The sequence below is a fragment of the Bubalus bubalis genome, chromosome 17 (genome assembly GCF_019923935.1).
Source record: "Bubalus bubalis isolate 160015118507 breed Murrah chromosome 17, NDDB_SH_1, whole genome shotgun sequence".
Lineage (NCBI taxonomy): Eukaryota > Metazoa > Chordata > Mammalia > Artiodactyla > Bovidae > Bubalus > Bubalus bubalis.
Window position 1 is genome coordinate 28,110,609 of NC_059173.1, and position 17,024 is coordinate 28,127,632.

Consider the following 17,024-nt stretch of genomic DNA (forward strand, 5'->3'; position numbering starts at 1 on the left):
AAGCACGTGTGTGGCGCATCCGCAGCCTCAGGAGCGGTTTACTCAGAAGTGTCTCCCCTGTGAAGGAGCGTTCCTCTGTGAACGCTTCCCACCTCTATCATCACTAGCACATGGCGATGAGTGAAGCTACAAAAAGAAGGAAGAGATATGGGCCAGGTGCTGCTCTTCTGCTTGGTCAAAAGCAGTCACAAGAAGCTAGATTTCACAGTCATCTGAAACTTTGGCAGAATAAAATTCTTTTAAGTGTTTGAACAGAGTTGGTTAACAACATGAGGTAAAAGTTACTCCCAGATATGACAAAATATATAGCTGAAAATGAAGCCACCCCCAATGAAATATAAAAATCTTTAACAAAAAATAGTTTATTGCACAAAATTCAAGGAATTCCCAAGCACACTTAAATTTATAAAAAAATCAACATGCTTTTTAAAGTTACAATTTCTTGTGCATGGTGACACCTTTCCCCTGAACAGCCCCAACCTGAGGACTCCCTTTTAATGAGGAAATTTTTAATAGACATGAATAACTTAACACCACCGAGTTTTCTAGATCCTCTAAAACATGACCCTCAAGGATCCTATCGTAACCTGAGACCACCATACGCTGAGAATCGCCTGGCATGGGAGTGAGTGACTTGTTTGAGTAAGGCTCAGAGCATCTCACACGCCCCCGCACTATGCATGTCATGGGCTCTTAGGGAGGCTCCGGGACATTTCTCTTTCAGATCTGCTGGTCCCTTTCACTACTAGCAGTCTTTACATGACATTTAATTTTTGTTAAAAAAATACTCATAGGAAATATATGTCCTGATGACTCTGCAGGCCCATGGCTTTAGCAGTATCCTTAAGACCAAGAAAGTCTTTAAACTGAGGAAGAGTTTAATGAGAATCTTCCTAACACAGCCTTCCACAAGCTGTCTTCTTCAAGGCCCATCTTGGTACCTGGACCCCAGGCCAGAGAATGAACCAGTTTCACATCCTATCAAAAACAATGCCTGTTACACCTCCTGAATAGTAGAACGAAGGCATGTAAATCCGTGGCATCTATGTGATGGGTACCGTGGAAAAATCAATGATAACCACCTCGCAGTACGTTATTTTTGGAACATAAGAAAATCAAGTCATAACATCGTGAAGTGTCCAAGCTGACACGCCCTCCAATGAGGACACGAGGTACAGGATTAATAACATACACAAATGCAACGTGACGACGGGCTTGTTTCTACAAGTACTCCAGAGTTGACTGTTGTTTTCCATGAGGAAATTCCTAATTCCCACTTCTGCCCACGGAAGAAGAATATTTCAAATGCTGGGAGGCAGGAGTGCCAATTAAGTCCCTCAGAGGAAAAAGAAAGCCTTAACAAACCAAGAGCAGATGACTTCAGTCCAACTTCCCCCTTCAGGATGATTTGTTAAGGAAGCCTGGACACGAGGGCCCCAGATTAGGAACTGCAGGCCAGACATGACGGCACAAGGGGCACACACAGGAAAGGGCAGGGGGCGGGGGGCAGCCAGAGCACTTGGGCCAGAGGCAGGCCAGGCTGGCACAGAACTACGGACAAGGCTGGCACAAGAGGTTGGCAGGAGCCCCAGGGAGGCGCTGCTGCTGAAACAGAGGGTGACTCCACAAAGGAAAAGGGGTGAAAAACAGAGATTGGCTTTCTCTTGATGGACACACTCAAGATTCGCTCATCATTTCCTAAGGAAGAAGATGCACGGTGATTTCCCAGAAGACCTTAGCAAGGAGCGAGAAAGCAGCTACAAAGTGAGGCTAAGTGACTTCTTGGCTCTAAAATTAAAGGATAATGCAGCCAAAATAAATAAGAATGTAAATTACCATTTTTCTTTTCCAATAGTACAAAAACAGTTTTGTCAAAAATGATTTCAAACTTAGAAGGAAAAGTGGAATATATTTATAATGAAGGTTCAAGTATAGTTTTCAAGAATAACCCTGTACAAATGATATACGTATTTTAGAAGTTCCAATATTTGCTGGAGAACTTTTAAAAACGCTAAACATCTTTCTGGTTAGTGCTATTTTAACCTTACTGGTTAACCTTCTAACAGCATATTGTGAGAGAATGCAAGCAGCTTAAAAACACCACGCTGTTTTCTCCGCAAGAGACCCAGGTGATGAGGTGACATGAGCGTGTCTGGCCTGATCAGTAACACCGCAGACTTCATCTTCAGACCAGCCGCCCTGCACGGGGGCACACAGACCCATTCTCTCTCTGTCTCAACTTGGAACAATAAACATTATTTGACATCATCTTAGCAAACTAGTGACAGACTTTCAAACCTCAAGTCTCAGTCATTCTAGGTGGGACCTCACACACTTGGGGTGTCTCGTTTCCAATAAGGCGTCCCACATGGGAGGCTCCAGAGACCGTCTTGTGCTGACCTGCCCCTTTCAGAAACCTTGCTGCTCTCCAGATGAGAGGGGAAGGCCCTTCTGAAGGCTGTCACACACAGAGGCCGGCAAATCTCGTGATGACCACACAAGTGCTGATGGACACTTCCACACAAAGGCAAAGTGGGAGGCCTGGGGAAGCCTTGCTCCCAGGTTGGGAGCCTGCAGGCAGCCCTCCTTATTCTCCTCACCGCCCCTCCTCTCTTCTCCTGAAGCCCCTCCCCACACCTCACGCGTCAGGTCAGCGCCTGCTGACCGTAGTGTCTGTGTGGCATCCTGGTGGTCATCAGGCCTGCCCAGGGGTTAGCTGGGGTGAGTGAGGCCATGCAGGACCAGGGCTTGAACAGGTGGGCGTTGTGCACTCATGACAAGGAAAGACCCTCAAAATAGAGTGAAACTAAAATAACAAAGAACTTCTGTCTAAGAATATTTGGCTTTGGGAGGTAAATAAATTTCTTAAAATATAATTTTTTGACATTCCTAAATTCTACATGTACATTATTTCCTAACAGCAGATTTTCAAAAGGCAATCAATAAAAAGACAATTCGGGTCATTCTTAAATAATATAAGGATATACTTTTTAAAGTTTAGATTATGATTTTCAGTATTTATATACATATCCTATGGAGAGATGGCTATTGAAATCAAAATAAAATAAAATAAAAACCAAAGGTGCAAATGAAGCCTCACTCCTGCAGGGTAGTAAAACTCTTACTGAATCAGGCAGGAAAGTGAGAAACCGGACTCAGCTGTGCAACATCTCTACCAGCAACCGTCCGAGAGCAGCGTCTATGGTCATGCCTAAGATACCTCCTCTACACATATGCTTCAGACACATCCAAAAATGTCTCACTGAGACCTAAATTAGGTTTTTAAGATTTGGTCACTTCATGGGAAAAGCTGGTTGTGATCTGCAAATGATTATTTCTCAATCCTTGGCTCCTGTTTTGTTATTTTACTCCTTGTAAAGGCAAACGCAAAACTTAAATTTCACCTCTTAGAAAAACATAGAGCACACAGTCAAATAAATAACATTGATGAGAGAACATTCCTCGGGGTAGTTACAAACACTCGGGGTGGGGATGCTCAGTGGTCACTGTTCCAAGCCCTTCTTGCGAGGCCCTGCCCTGACCATGCCGCTCTGTGTCTCCTCTAGGGTTGGCGTGATCTCCTGGTGGTGAGGGGCTGGCGGGGTCCCCCTGAGTCCATGAGGACAGCGACTCATGCACAGTGACTGCGTGTGCCTCCATCTGGCGCTGCAGGCTGTCCATCTCCTGCCTGCGGAGACAGGGGAGGGAGAGGAAGGGACGCAGTCAAAGGAGAGCCAGGGAGGGCGCTGCTGCTCCCCTAGAGACAGCCCATCACCTGGGACTTGGCCCTGACGAGCCTCAACTGGACGGCAGGTGCTCACACTCACAGGGCCCACTGAACTTCTCTACTGGGACCAGCAAACTAATTGGGTCACAGAACAAAAGGGACTCTGGGCATTTTCCTCCACCCACAGAGGCCCACAAGCCAGGCAGCTCTGCACACGCTGACCGCTGCTTGGGGAGAATGTGGGGAAGACAGAGCTGAATCTGTCCTGCCTGGCTTCTTCAGGGTCAAAAATGATACCTGCCCACACCCTCCAGACACAGGCCTCCTGTTGCTTGGCCACTGAGGGTCATTTAGCTCAGGACAGCTCCCACCTTAGAGACAGAGGGAGAGGCATGGGACCCCATGTTCCCCTCCCACCCCCCACCCCCAGAGCTGCTCAGCCTCTGCTGGACGTGGGGTGCTGTAACAGGAAAGATTCTTCCAAGTTAAACAAACAATTTATCTGTAAAGACTAAGCCGTGGAGCCCAGTGTGGTTCGTACTTGAGCTGCTGGAGGCAGCTGTTGAGGTTCTTGAGGGGTTCCTTGCTCACGGCGGGAGGGGGCCGCAGCAGCTCCTCCAGCAGCGAGGCCGGGACGGGGCAGTCAGGGATCTTCACTGGTGTCACGGGGCTGGAAGAGCTGGCTTCTCCTTTTGGCTCCTTTCTCTGTTTTTCAAAGCACACAGCTAGTTTCCCACTTGGAGGCCTACCCCTGACCCCTTCCCCAAGGGTCCCTGCCATCACACGTGCTTCTGGAGGTGCCTCCCCATCTCCCCAAGGGTTTCTGGGGAGGCAACTCCCACTCCGCAGAGCTGGAAGCCTCGGGGGTTCAGGAAATGTCTGCTAAATAGAAAATCTTCTTCCTAACCACGTAACAAATACTCTAGTCCTGGCTCTTCAGGGGCATGGACCTGACTGGAGGCCCCAAATGACAGCTCACAGGTGGGGCTTTCCAGAGAGACCAAGGCCTTGACTCTGAGTTTCCCTGAGAAATTAAGTCAATCTTCCAACTCGTAAGACTCCCCTTCCTTGGACTTCCAACTTTTTCCATAGATAACCAAACCATGCTAAATAAACCTCTGAATCTGAGTGAGTTATTTGCACCAGCAAAGTATTCACATAGGCCGAGGAGAGAAACAAACTGTGGGTAAACAGCTAATCTGAAAGAGCTCATGACAGCAGTTTCAGGGGTTCCTGGGCCCCCAAGCCTATTCTGGCAGCTGTGTGTCCCAGCTGGGCTCACCTAGAAGGCCAGGGACTCTTGTTAACACAAGTAAACCATGCCCTCACTTGGTTTGTAAAGCATATTCCAATAAAATGGCATCTGAATGCATAGAAAGAGGCCAACGTTCTGTTAGAAAAAGCACTAAATTAAAAAGATTTGGCCGGTGGTCCAAAAAGAATATGCCATCATCATCTCACATGGTTGTTGCCCAACATTGGTTAAATGTAACTTTATGGCTGAATGCCTGCCGACCATCCGCCAACACATCTACAATGGCCTGCTGATGGCCCGGGCGGCCTCATACCGTCTTGGCTGCTCCCCGCCGCAGGTCCAGCTTGAGCTGCTGGTTTTGCTGGAGCAGTGTCTTCATGTTGTTCTTCAGTTCTGACACTTTAGCTTGAAGCATAAATTTATCTTTCTGGGTCATGGACAGGTCTTCCCGCACCATCTCCAGCTCAGATTTAATATTCTAAAGAAAGTGGAGTCATAGATTTTCAAAAACTGAAAGATCTTAAGCACACTGCACAAATCTTAGTTTGTACGTCACAATTCTAAGGGGCTGGGGCTACTAGCCTGGCTTTGTACACTAAAGCTTTCATGTGACGCTCCCCTCTCACCAACATTCCTCTCTAGGAGTCTACACTGCAGAGAATCCAGTTACAATTCTGTCCTCAATGTTCCCATCCAAACTTCAGAGCTTCTGCTGAGGAACCAGTAACATTCCCATATCCACAGTTGACAATGAACCCAATCCTTGTTTAAAGTCCAAGGTCAGCTACTAGAATAAGCTTAACTGTTCCAGAGACAGAAGACAAAGCAGTTCTGATGATTACTCAAGCTGTCCATCCACATGTAGGAATCTCAGTCAGAGTCACCCCCGCCCCCCTACCCCGATCCCGTCCTCGAGCAGTCAAGACTATATGTACATAGACTTCTTTTCAGAAAAGCTCATCACACACTGGTGAATTGCACTCTCATATATTGGACTTAATGAGATCTCGTTCCTGGGACAATTGCACAGCTCGGCCCAGGGGCTCTGGTCTCTCTGCTCAGTGTCCCTCAGCTGCCTGACCTGGGCTGCTTTCTGAAACATGAACGATCTGGTGTGAGCACTCAATCCATCAAAAACTCTTGCTGTGCATGTAGTATACTGCTTGGCATGACACTGGAAAGAGCTGGGGGAGTGCTGCTGGGGCCCTGACATGACCTGTACCTGTAACGACTGCTGTATTCCATCCAACTCCTGTTTACTCTGGTGCTCGGTCAAGTCCAGCTGCTGTTTCAAGGACTGGATTTCTCTCTCTTTCTGATCCACCTCCCATTTGAGATTTTCCATCTAGAGATGGAAAAACATCACATGACTCAAAGAATTTTAAAATTGCTTTCTTGCATTATAAAATTGCTGTAACTCTATCTCTTCATATCATTTAATACACTTAGAAAAAAAAAATCCCTTTCCAAGAAGACAGGGAATGAAGTGAATGTGTCAAGCAGAGTCTTGTTCTATAAGCCCTGTTAACTGGGGAGGGAAAGCTGCCCAGTGAGTCACCTCTTGGTTTCCTATGGGTTCTTTGCTCAGCTGCTCATCCAGCTGCTTCTGCAGCAGCTGGAGCTGGGTCCGGGCCTCTGCCAGCTCCGCCTGGAATTCTGCTATTTCCTGCGAGTGCTTCCCCTCCTGGATCCTAGCACAAAAAACAAGAAGGAGTAAAATTACAGCATTCTTCCAATGACCTTCCCACTCAAAAACACTTTCAGTTGACTGTTAGATGTCCCGGGTAACATTCATAAGGACAAAACTCGCGTACCGCACCCCCTGGATGGGGACTGTTCTAGGAGTTGTGAATGCATTCGCTCAACTAACGCTCACAACCCCTGGGAGGGCTTCTCCATGAGTGCCCAATCATAGATTACAATGGGAGGGAAAGTGTCACGGAGTTCAGTGCATGTGCACTGCCCAACACATGTGCGCTTACACACGTTCGAGCCGAGACCCCCCAGTGGGAGTCCACAGTGAGCATCGGTGGTGGGTACAGCCCCCAGGGCTCTCTGTCCTCACAGAAGGACCAGCAAGGCATAAAGTGGGAGCATACAGCATCAAGGGCAAAGTTTCAGTGTTAAGCTGCAGGCATTCTGAGATAGCAATTGGATGCATTTCTCTTCCTTAGATCTGCCTCCAGAGATCTGGCCAGCAATTTGCTAGAACACAGGGGACCCTGGTGTGTCAAAGGTGCTAACTGGAGATGAGATGGTGGCAACACCCACTCCCACTTACTGGAGCCTGTCGGCCTCTGCCTGTAGCCTCTGCACCTCCTGCTCCTTGGCCTGCAGCTCCTTCTTCACCTCGCTCAGCTCTAAGGTGGCAGCCTTAAAGTGGCGGCGGTTGTGGCCTGCTTCTGCCTTGGCTGCAGCAACCTAAAACAAAAAACATTAGCATTGTCAAGGACAGAGGCAGAACCTCGCAGCACGTGTGGAGGCAGCTGCCCCAACCCCCGCCTCCTAGCTGCTCTTGCAGGCCTTCCTTCCACAGCTTTTCAAGGTGCCGGTCAAGGATGAAAGTACTGAACACACACTTGGCCTGAAAGCATGCGACACAGCAGCAGCACCTGCTGAGCGAACCATTATGTTCAACTTTCTTGGCCTCAGTGGTTCTTATAGTCTTTTTCAAGTTTATCTACATATTTCTTGTTACTTTTGTTCATAATTCATGTATTGAGGAAGAATCTACCTTTCCATCAGACCATCTAAGTATAATAACGCTACTGCTCATTTTCCTTTAAGGATGTAACTAGCTTTTTCATGGTTAACAACATTTTACCTCAAGGTTTCTGAGAAGATAAGCAAATTCTCAGAATATAACAACATTTTTCAATTGCCTTTCCAATATTTTAGTTTTCTTGTCTAACTACACTAGCAAGTACTTCATATAAAAGAAGTTTAATAAAAATACTTATAGTTATGACAAATGAATATAGAAAGAACTCATATATACTTGGAAAAAACTGCAATAGAGGGTATTAGCAGTGGTTGTCATTAGGTAGAGATTCCAGATACTTTAATCTCCACATGCACTAAAAATTTTTGCTGCTGCTGCTGCTGCTAAGCCGCTTCAGTCGTGTCCGACTCTGTGCGACCCCAGAGACGGCAGCCCACCAGGCTCCCCCATCCCTGGGATTCTCCAGGCAAGAACACTGGAGTGGGTTGCCATTTCCTTCTCCAATGCATGAAAGTGAAAAGTGAAAGTGAAGTCATGTCTGACTCTTAGCTACCCCATGGATTGCAGCCCACAAGTCTCCTCCGTCCACGGAATTTTCCAGGCAAGAGTACTGGTGTGGGGTGCCATTGGCTTCTCTGAAAATTTTTGCTAGTATGTACTCTTTTTACAATTAGGACTATCAGACCAAATGTACTTGGAAAAATAAATAGGCATCATTTACAATTACTGCCCTTAAAAAAAGAAATCAATTATACATCATCCCCCCAGCACTTCCAGTTAAAAATTGCCTAGTTACAACTTCTTTAAGGTGAGAATAAAACTATTAAGTGATACCTGAGTAGAAATCAAAAGACAGGAAGGTGGGGGACAGAAAGGCAGGGAGTGTTGCTGACTTAGTTTAGAACCATCAGATGTGCAGCAACTGCAAGCAAGGATTAAATATGGCAAACGAGGCACATGTGGGTCAAGAAGAAGCTAATAACTGATCACATAACAATATTCCTAATATATCTTAAAACTAGTACTACTTTAAAAGAATGTCTGGGGACTTCCTTGGCAGTCCAATGGTTAAGACCCTGTGCTTCCAATGCAGGGGGCACGGGTTCCGATTCCTAGTTGGGGAACTAGATTCCATATGCTGTGCAGTGCAGCCAAAAAACATTTTAAAAAATAATAAAAAATAAATAAAAGAATGTCCTACTGTCTCACTCACGAAATAAAAAAAACTGTTTCCTTCTATCTCTAGTACATTATCATGGAGAAATGTAAAAGTAAGTGGCAAAACCCAGGTGACATGCACCAACACACACAGGAGTGTGCCCACGACAAACGTATTCTGCCATCTGCTCTGAGAAGGCACTGGGGACACGAGGACAAACAAGCCACAGACCTTGTCCCAGGATGCTGATGTTCTCATGAGGAAAGAGCTACACAGAAACCACAGCTGATGCATCATGATGGTTAAAACTTTAAGTCTACAGCCTGACGTCCACTCCGTTTGTGGGGTGGCTGAGGCAGGCCTCTCTGTGGGATGAGCCACCTGATGCACTGGTGAACATCTGAGCGTGGAAGGCAGCAGCCAGGAAAACTGCTCTAGATGTCAAGAATGGCACGGGTCTCCAGAACCCAGAACCACTGCTCTTGGGTGCTTCTTTAACACAAATGGGGTCACCATATACTGTTCTTCAGTTTGCTTTTCAGCTCCACACTACATGCAGGGCATCTCTCTCCAGCAAAGACACAGCTATGGAGCTCTGTGCACATTATCTTAGATCTGCACGACTGTTCCTTAGTTTAATCTAAGCCCTTTCTTCCACTGATGAGTATGGAGACTCCCTCCAGGCTCTGTCACCAACCCCATGATGACACCCTATCCTTGGACCCATTAGCAAAGGTATTCACAGAGAAGTTCCTGGAAGGGAACTGAAGTGTCAAGGGTACTAACACTGAGTTTGTAGACATTTACAAGTTACATTCCAGAAGGCTCTGTGAGGTTGCAGTCTGATAACAGCTGGAAGCCACACACCTGCTCCTCGAGGCCGTGCACCATCACCTTTTCCTTCTGTAGTGCGGCCTGCAAGGCTTGGACAAGCTGCTTCATCTGGCGGTCCTCTTCTTCCTTGCGCTGCAAAACTGCCTGCACCTACAGCACGTTCCAAGAGGGGTAAGGAAGGAAGGACATCAAATTTCCAAGCCTGAAGAGCCCTTGGAGAAAGCACAGGCCACTCTGATCGGGGTCATGTGAGGGAATCAAGCATCACATGGGAACAAGACATCACGACATGTTATCAACAAAGGTACAAGCCAGGAAAGGAGTGAGATTTCTACTTCTGAAGAACATTGTTCTCAAAACTGAAATCTCAGATCACATGAGCACAATCATATGATCATATTCAAACATAGGGTTAGGAGCCCAAAGGATGCATATAAATCAGGGGTTATCAATGCAGTTGTCTTCATGGCGAGGCAGGTCACTCAGATGGTGGGAACTAGCACATAGGAAAATCTGGAAGCTCTTTAAAGTCTGGATTATTCAAGGCAGGAGCTGGGCTGGTAAAAAAAAACCCAAAGGGGCTGCAGAGCTGAGGAACTGACAGCAGGGTCTGTAGGGTGACATCCACCAGAGTTCGAACCCCAGTGCTGAATCACAGGAGGCCCTCAGGTCGGAGCTAGGAAAGGATCTCCTCTGCATCCCCAGAGTTGCCCACCCCCAGGGAAACTTAGGGACTGAGTCTAGTTCCTTTACAGCTCAGCTCCCCTGCTCCACCCCCACCTCAGGACAGGCAGAGGGGCTGAGGCTCCAGCAGATCCTCTGGGCCTCCGTCTCCATGCCTCTACTCTGCAGGCGTCTGTGATGAAGCAGACGATGCAGCCGAAGCCCTCAGAGTCTGCCTGGCCTGCAGCAGGTCTCCTCCTGCTCCTGGCAAATGAGTTCCAATACCTGAAGGTTCAGCTGAACTAGGTCTGCTTCCCTCTTGGCTAATGCTGTCTCTAAGATGCTGTTGTGTTCCCTCAAGGCCGCATTAGACTGCCCAAGGCCCGTGAGCTTCCCTCTCTCGTGCTCCAGTTCCAAAGCTAGCTTCTTATTTGACTCCTCAAGGCGCTTTATCTTCCTTCTGAAGCCTCTGGACTCTTGAAGCTGAAACAAATCCAAGTCGCCGGTTTGTGGAGCCACTGCACTCCAGGCACCGAATGATTAATACCACACGCAACAACACACAGCTGAGCACCAGATGCAGCAGACCCTCGCTCCACTGCTGGCAAGGCTGCCGTGGCCATGCCTGCTTCTCTCCTAGACCCACAGCTGACAGCCAGTCCTCTCCTTTGGGCTGTGGGCTTCTGGAGAAGCACATCCAGGTTGGAGCCCAGGTGGGCCCACAGCTGAGTGTGACAGAGATGACCATGAACTGTGCATGCAGCCTGCAGCTCCCGACAGCCACCTTGGGGCCCTGTGCAGAACCCAGGGGACATCACCATGCTGCAGCGTGTGGCACCGCCTGAAGCCACAGCTGACTCTGAGCCTGAGGGTTACGTGGAGATCTTCCGGGCTGCGTTTCTTATTTGCCACACTGGAGCAAGAGCAGGCACAGCAGGCCTAACTGAAGTGCATGTAGGGTGTCCAGCAGTGCAGGTGGTCAGACCCAGGGGAGTGGCTGGACAACCCCCAGAAGCACAGAGTGGAGGCCAAGCACTCAGGCTGGGCTGTGCCCTGACCCTGCACATGGGGCGGCACTCATCCCTGGGCAGTGCGACGGCAGGGCTTGGCCTACCTCGTCCTCCAGCTCCAGCACCTTCTCCCGCTGCTCCTCCAGCTCCTGGCCAGTCAGCGAGATGACCTCCTGCAGCTCCCTCTCCAGCATCATCTTGCTATGGCCGACAGCCTGCAGCTCCGCCTCCAGCACCTGGACCCGCTCCTGACGGCCGGGACAGAAGGTGCGTTTGGTCGGGGTCTCACCAAAGCCCCCCACATAGCCCATCTTCCCACTGACGGCGTGAGGCTGCCAACCACACGCGACAGCCTTCCCTCTCCTTCAAGAGATGCAATCAAGTACCAGGTGTCACACAGTAATGACTAACTTTTTCAGTTAATGCTTTGGAAATACAGAAAGGTAGGAGCTATAAATTATTGTCTTTGGCAAAAATGTGAGTAGATTAATTAAACAGACAGATACTTTAAAACAAAATGGAAACTGCAAGTAAGTTCTCCTCCTGATACTGTATAAAGTAAGTGTGTGAGAGGGAATACTGAATTTATGTATTTTGGCAAGAGAACACCACACTATGCTATAGTGTCCTCCAACTCATGAATTCTCAAATTGATAAAAGAGAAAAACAAATATGAGAAAAAATACAATCACTAAGCTTAAGTGAAATGACTCAAATCTGTGGGTAATAAATGAAATGCAAATTAACTGAGGCAGAGTTTCATGCCTACTAGCAGGTGTGAAGGGAGGTGGTAGGCTCTACACTGCCGGGATCTGGGGAACCAGGGCACTTGTGACTAACACAGAGTGACAGTGCAGCCCCAAGGGAAACCTGAGGGCCTTTACGTACGAACACACTCCCTACACACACACACACACACATAGAGGACAAGCACGCCTGCCTGCTGCCCTGCCCTCCTTCCCACAGGCTCTCCCTCAGGACGCCAGAGTAGGATGAGAGGCTCCAGAGGACGCAGCGCTCGACCCTTGCCATGTGCACATTCCCTCTTCCTTCTGACCCCAAGCGTTTCATAGCCACTTCCATCCACTATGCTGCACGTGTTGTCTGTCCCATGGGCTTGTCTCCAGCACCACCCCGACCCCCGTTCCCCTGGTGCTGGCCTCCATGGGGCACTGGGCTCCGCGAGGCCTCCCCATCAGCTCCTCCTGTTGCCATCCTGCCACCTCCACTCAGCTGCCAGCACCTCAGGTACCGTAACTACCCCTGGGGCTCCCCACCGCCTCCACCTGGGGCTTTCCAACATGACAGTGGTCAGGTCTCAGTCTGCTTTGTCTCACATAAGAGCCAGCCCAAACTTCCCCTACAGCCAGACACCCACCCAGCCCCGTGCCATCCAGACCCAGCGCATAGCACAGCCGGCACAGGAGCACCCCTCTGCTGAGATGCCCCCCTTTCACTGAAGATAAGTTCAGATGTCACCTTTCCCAAAAGCTTTTCTGGACTCTCCAATCCTCACCCTGAACCCTCACATGCCACACTCATGAGCTCACAGAACTTCACCTACTTACAGAGCCTCTTCCCCACAATGAGGCAGAGGAGGACTGGAGCGAGCAGGGGACACTCCACACACTTCATCAGGGTCCCTGGTCATTTCACGACCATGAGGTATTTGAGAAAAACAATCCCCACACGCTTACCCCACACCATTTTTCTAGACCCTCTTAAGAAGGTTTCGGAGAGGAGTTGCCTATAAATGTCATGCCCCTACACCAAGTCTCTGCAAGTGGCCGAAGCAAATGAGTTACCCACATGCAAGGTGAGGTCGCTGCCACCGGCGGCCACCTGGGCTCTCAGCTGGCTCAGCTCGGCCTCGGCCGCCTCCTTGGCTGCAAGGGCCTCCTGCAGGCGGCGGCTGAGGATGCCCACTGCATTCTCATAGGCTTTGTGCTTGGTCTTCATCTCCTTCTGTGCACTGGTCAGGTCCGAACCCAGACGCTTCATCTTCTGCTTCTGTTCGGTGATGGCCCTGGGCGTGGCAGAGACAGAAGGAAGTCTCAGCTCACCTCTGAATTCACGTGCCACACCAAGCACACGCAAAGTACATGTCCATCCGAGCCCCATTCCTCCAGGGCTCTAGACGGAGGCTATCCCGGCTCCACCCTGTCCAGCTCTGCCACTGCCCAGATCTGCCTCCTCAGGATGTGGTTGGTGGGTGCCCCTGAGGAGCCCAGCACTGCATTTCAACTGCCCCGCTCCCCTTTTGGAGCTGTTTAAATGATTTGGTGGAGGCAGAAAGAGTCCTTTCCTACCAAAAAGAAAGGCTTCCAGCGATCCTCCTGATCAGCAGCAAGAAACTCAACATTCAGGCTCACCGTAAAGCAGCGGCTGACCAGAGCAGAGGACTGTGGGACACGCCTTAGGAGTGGAAGGGCCTGGCATGGGTTGAGGGGGACCAACACAAGCGTCCACCCTGGGCAGGGAGCTGGGGCAGGAAGGGCATTGCAACAAGTTCTTGACATGAAAAAGCAACAAAAACAAAAACAGACAGGGGAGTGTTTGTGAAAGGACATGTTAGCACATCCACATGTAACCGTCAAGTCTGGACGGAATCACTTTTGCAGCTTTAAATCTGGACTCTGACATCTAAGCCTCCTGGGGTAGACCAGTGAGGGCTGGACATACTGTGCTGGGGTCCCCTGGTGTGAACCAGTGAGGGCTGGACAGACAGTACTGGGGTTCCCTGCCTGGTTCATAACCCCGCCTGACCTCCCCCAGCACACGCCCCACCCACATACTTTGTGGCTTCTTGCTGCAGCTCTTCTATCTGTTTCTTGAGTACCTCGTTGGCCTCCGTCAGAGCGACCATCTGCTCCTTATCAAACTGCAAAGACTTCAAAGAAAGACAGGAAAAGACAAAATGAAGAGCGTCAGGCCCTCCACCTGAAGCCCCAATGTTGGGATCGGCTTCCTCGAGGGTAAACGGCGCCCTCTCAGGGCTGCCTTACAGGACATGGGTTTTGAGGAAGATCCAGACAGAGGGGCCTGAGGTAAGTGACCACTTTAACAAAGGTTAGGAGCATCCTGAGTTGCTGGTGCCAAGGAATGTGGTAAGGAAACAAGTGAGAAGAACTGGCCAGTGGGGAAACCTCTGGCCTCCGGATCCCACCCGGGGGCCCCACTGTCCTCGTTGACAGAGTCCCCAGGCCCCTCCTTGGTTTCTCCCAGCCCCTCAGAGCAGCCTTGTGCCCCCTCCTGGCCTCACCCGCTGCCCTGTCTCCTCCTGTGCAGTGAGCACCAGCCCTCAGTCCCAGCTCGGCCCTCACAGACCGAGCCCCTCAGTGAGCCCTGTGCTCCCACAGCTCCCAGCCCTCTTGTCCCGCCTGTACCCTCACAGCCTCAGCTGTGGCCTCCAGCCCACCTGCCCTGCTTGTGGGATTTCTGACACATCACATGTAAGACAAGCCCTTGGTCTGACTCCCTGCCCACTGCTCTCCCCAGGTCTACCGTCTTCCTCAGTTTCTCACACTTGACATGCTCCTCAGCTGCAGGAATCTGGCCTGAGGTCTCCCTCTCCCCGTCCCATTCCAGAGACCCTCTCTGATACTGCCACCTCCATCTCTCACGGGCTCCTGCCTCCATGCTTGCCTCCCCTCGACCACAGGGGCCTTCGGGCATGCACAGCAAATCCAGCTGCACCACACTTAAAACCCAGAGCACAAACCAGCGTATTCCTCACGCACCCTGGAACCCGCACAGAACTCTGTGCCATCCCACACCCAGCAGCCCCCTGGCTTTCTGCTGACTTTCCAGCCCTCAGACGCTGGTTCCAGGCCTGTCTCAGTAGCTCCCTCACAGCTGTATCTCTGCCTGGACCACCCCTCCCAACCCCCCAGCATCCGAGCTCCAGGAGGGCCTTTTCCAGGCTACTTTTCTAAAAACCTCTCCACATGTCCCTGCCCACCCACCATACAGACCCAGGCACATTCAGCTGAACCCTCACACATCAAAGACACCCCCAAACCTGTAACTGCGTCTCCATTTCATCACGCTCCCTCTGTGCGGACTGCAGGTGCCCTTCGAGATCCACCACCTGCTGCTGGACCTGCGACATCTCCTTCTGCAGGCGTGAGTGCTCCACCTCCACAGACCTCTTCTCCCCTTGAAGTTTCATCAACTCCTGCCGCAACTCCTTCACCTCCGAGTCCAGCCTCTTCTTCGTGGCCTTCAGCTCACTGATGAGCTGGTCTTTGGAGGTGGCGTCGCGGCGGTAGGCCTCCACCATCACCTGCCCAACAAAGACAGAAGCTGCAGCCAGTGGGGTGGGGCTTCCAAGGGGTTGAATGTAAACAAAAACACTCACCGCTTACACCTACAACACTTTTGGGGAGCGAAAGATAATGTATTTCACCAAATGCAAGATACCGCCCACTGAGGTGTCACAATTTTACACTCCTCAACAGGTCTGGGTGAGACACACAGCAACTATGCCAGCTGCTGGGCTTCCTGACCACATCACCTTCTTGGGGGAATGTGGCCATTCCTTCTCCCTCTACTTGCCCTGTCTGACTTCTGAAGGCACCCCTGCTTGCATCTCAGTGATAAAATCCCCCACCACTTTTAACATTCTCAGTCACCCTTACTCAGACCTTTGGTGACACTCTGTGTTCATTCCTCCAGAGCAGAATTGGCTTCACTAACATGAAACACCTTATTTCAATGCTAGACTGTAGTGTGACCTAAGTTATCAAAGACACGTTGAACAGGACGCTTGGGGCTCTGTGGAAGCAACATGTGCTCATGCTACATGATGGCAGGGCACACGATCCATGAGATATAGATGCTAAGCCCACCCTGAAAATGCACCTGACTTCAGAGATGTAAAAATGGGAGGGGTGAGATGCGTGTTTTAGAATCAGTGAAGTGCCTTAAAAAACCTGGAACCAAGCTGTTACCTTCCTCTTGAACGATTTCTTTCCAGTGAAAAGATTAAACATATAGGATTTTCTTCATGCACTTGTTTCGTGGGAAGAAAACTAACCATACGTTCTTACCTTTTGTTGAAGAAACTGTTCCTTTATTTTCTGTGTCTGCTTTTTCAGAGCGCCAGCTTCCTGCTGCAGGTGTTCCACCTATGAGGGACATGAGTGCAGATGTTACACTGATGGCTCCAGGAGGGCCTGTGTCTCCGGGGGACACATGTGCACAGAGGCATCAACGACCTGCCCCTGAGCATCCTGTCCTAGAAGGTAACAGTCAGTCAGTGTCTGCAGAAAAAGTGCACCTACTCCCTGGAGAGAAAACATGTCACTGACTTCCTTTTGATGCTCATGGAACAGGATTTGAAGACAACATTGTTCCCGACACTAATTCTGCTTCCTCCACACCCTGCAGCTTTCTTGTTCTGTATTTGTTTACTGGTTGCTTGCATCACAGCATGGCAGCTCCCAGGTGTGGGAAAGTCAGGCCATCTCCCCACCCTCACCCACTCTGTCGATATGTCCTGGAGGTCACACTAAAGTCAGGCAGGAAAAAAAATCGAAGTTCTAAGTGGATTTTCCCAAGTCTGAGCTCCTCATCGTAGGCAGATTGAAACCAGCATTTCTTGGCAGATTACTTTCAAAGCCTCAAACAATTCAGTTTTCTAGTTCTCAGCC

General features: G+C 49.8%; 1 protein-coding gene across 6 annotated transcripts in view; it reads right to left on the reverse strand.

The window, feature by feature from the left end:
- Positions 1-346: 346 nt before the first annotated feature.
- Positions 347-17,024, reverse strand: part of GOLGA3 (golgin A3) — a 46,704-nt gene continuing 30,026 nt past the window's right edge. For all 6 annotated transcript variants that reach the window (XM_025267902.3, XM_025267900.3, XM_025267901.3 and 3 more), the window contains 13 exons: positions 16,422-16,499; positions 15,392-15,655; positions 14,166-14,260; positions 13,180-13,396; positions 11,475-11,618; positions 10,646-10,843; positions 9,731-9,847; positions 7,264-7,403; positions 6,541-6,673; positions 6,205-6,327; positions 5,296-5,460; positions 4,269-4,432; positions 347-3,688 (listed from right to left, as the gene is read on the reverse strand). In XM_025267902.3, the coding sequence (XP_025123687.3) occupies positions 3,472-3,688; positions 4,269-4,432; positions 5,296-5,460; positions 6,205-6,327; positions 6,541-6,673; positions 7,264-7,403; positions 9,731-9,847; positions 10,646-10,843; positions 11,475-11,618; positions 13,180-13,396; positions 14,166-14,260; positions 15,392-15,655; positions 16,422-16,499 (2,055 nt within the window). In that variant the 3' untranslated portion in view covers positions 347-3,471. The remainder of the gene's footprint in view (positions 3,689-4,268; positions 4,433-5,295; positions 5,461-6,204; positions 6,328-6,540; positions 6,674-7,263; positions 7,404-9,730; positions 9,848-10,645; positions 10,844-11,474; positions 11,619-13,179; positions 13,397-14,165; positions 14,261-15,391; positions 15,656-16,421; positions 16,500-17,024) is intronic.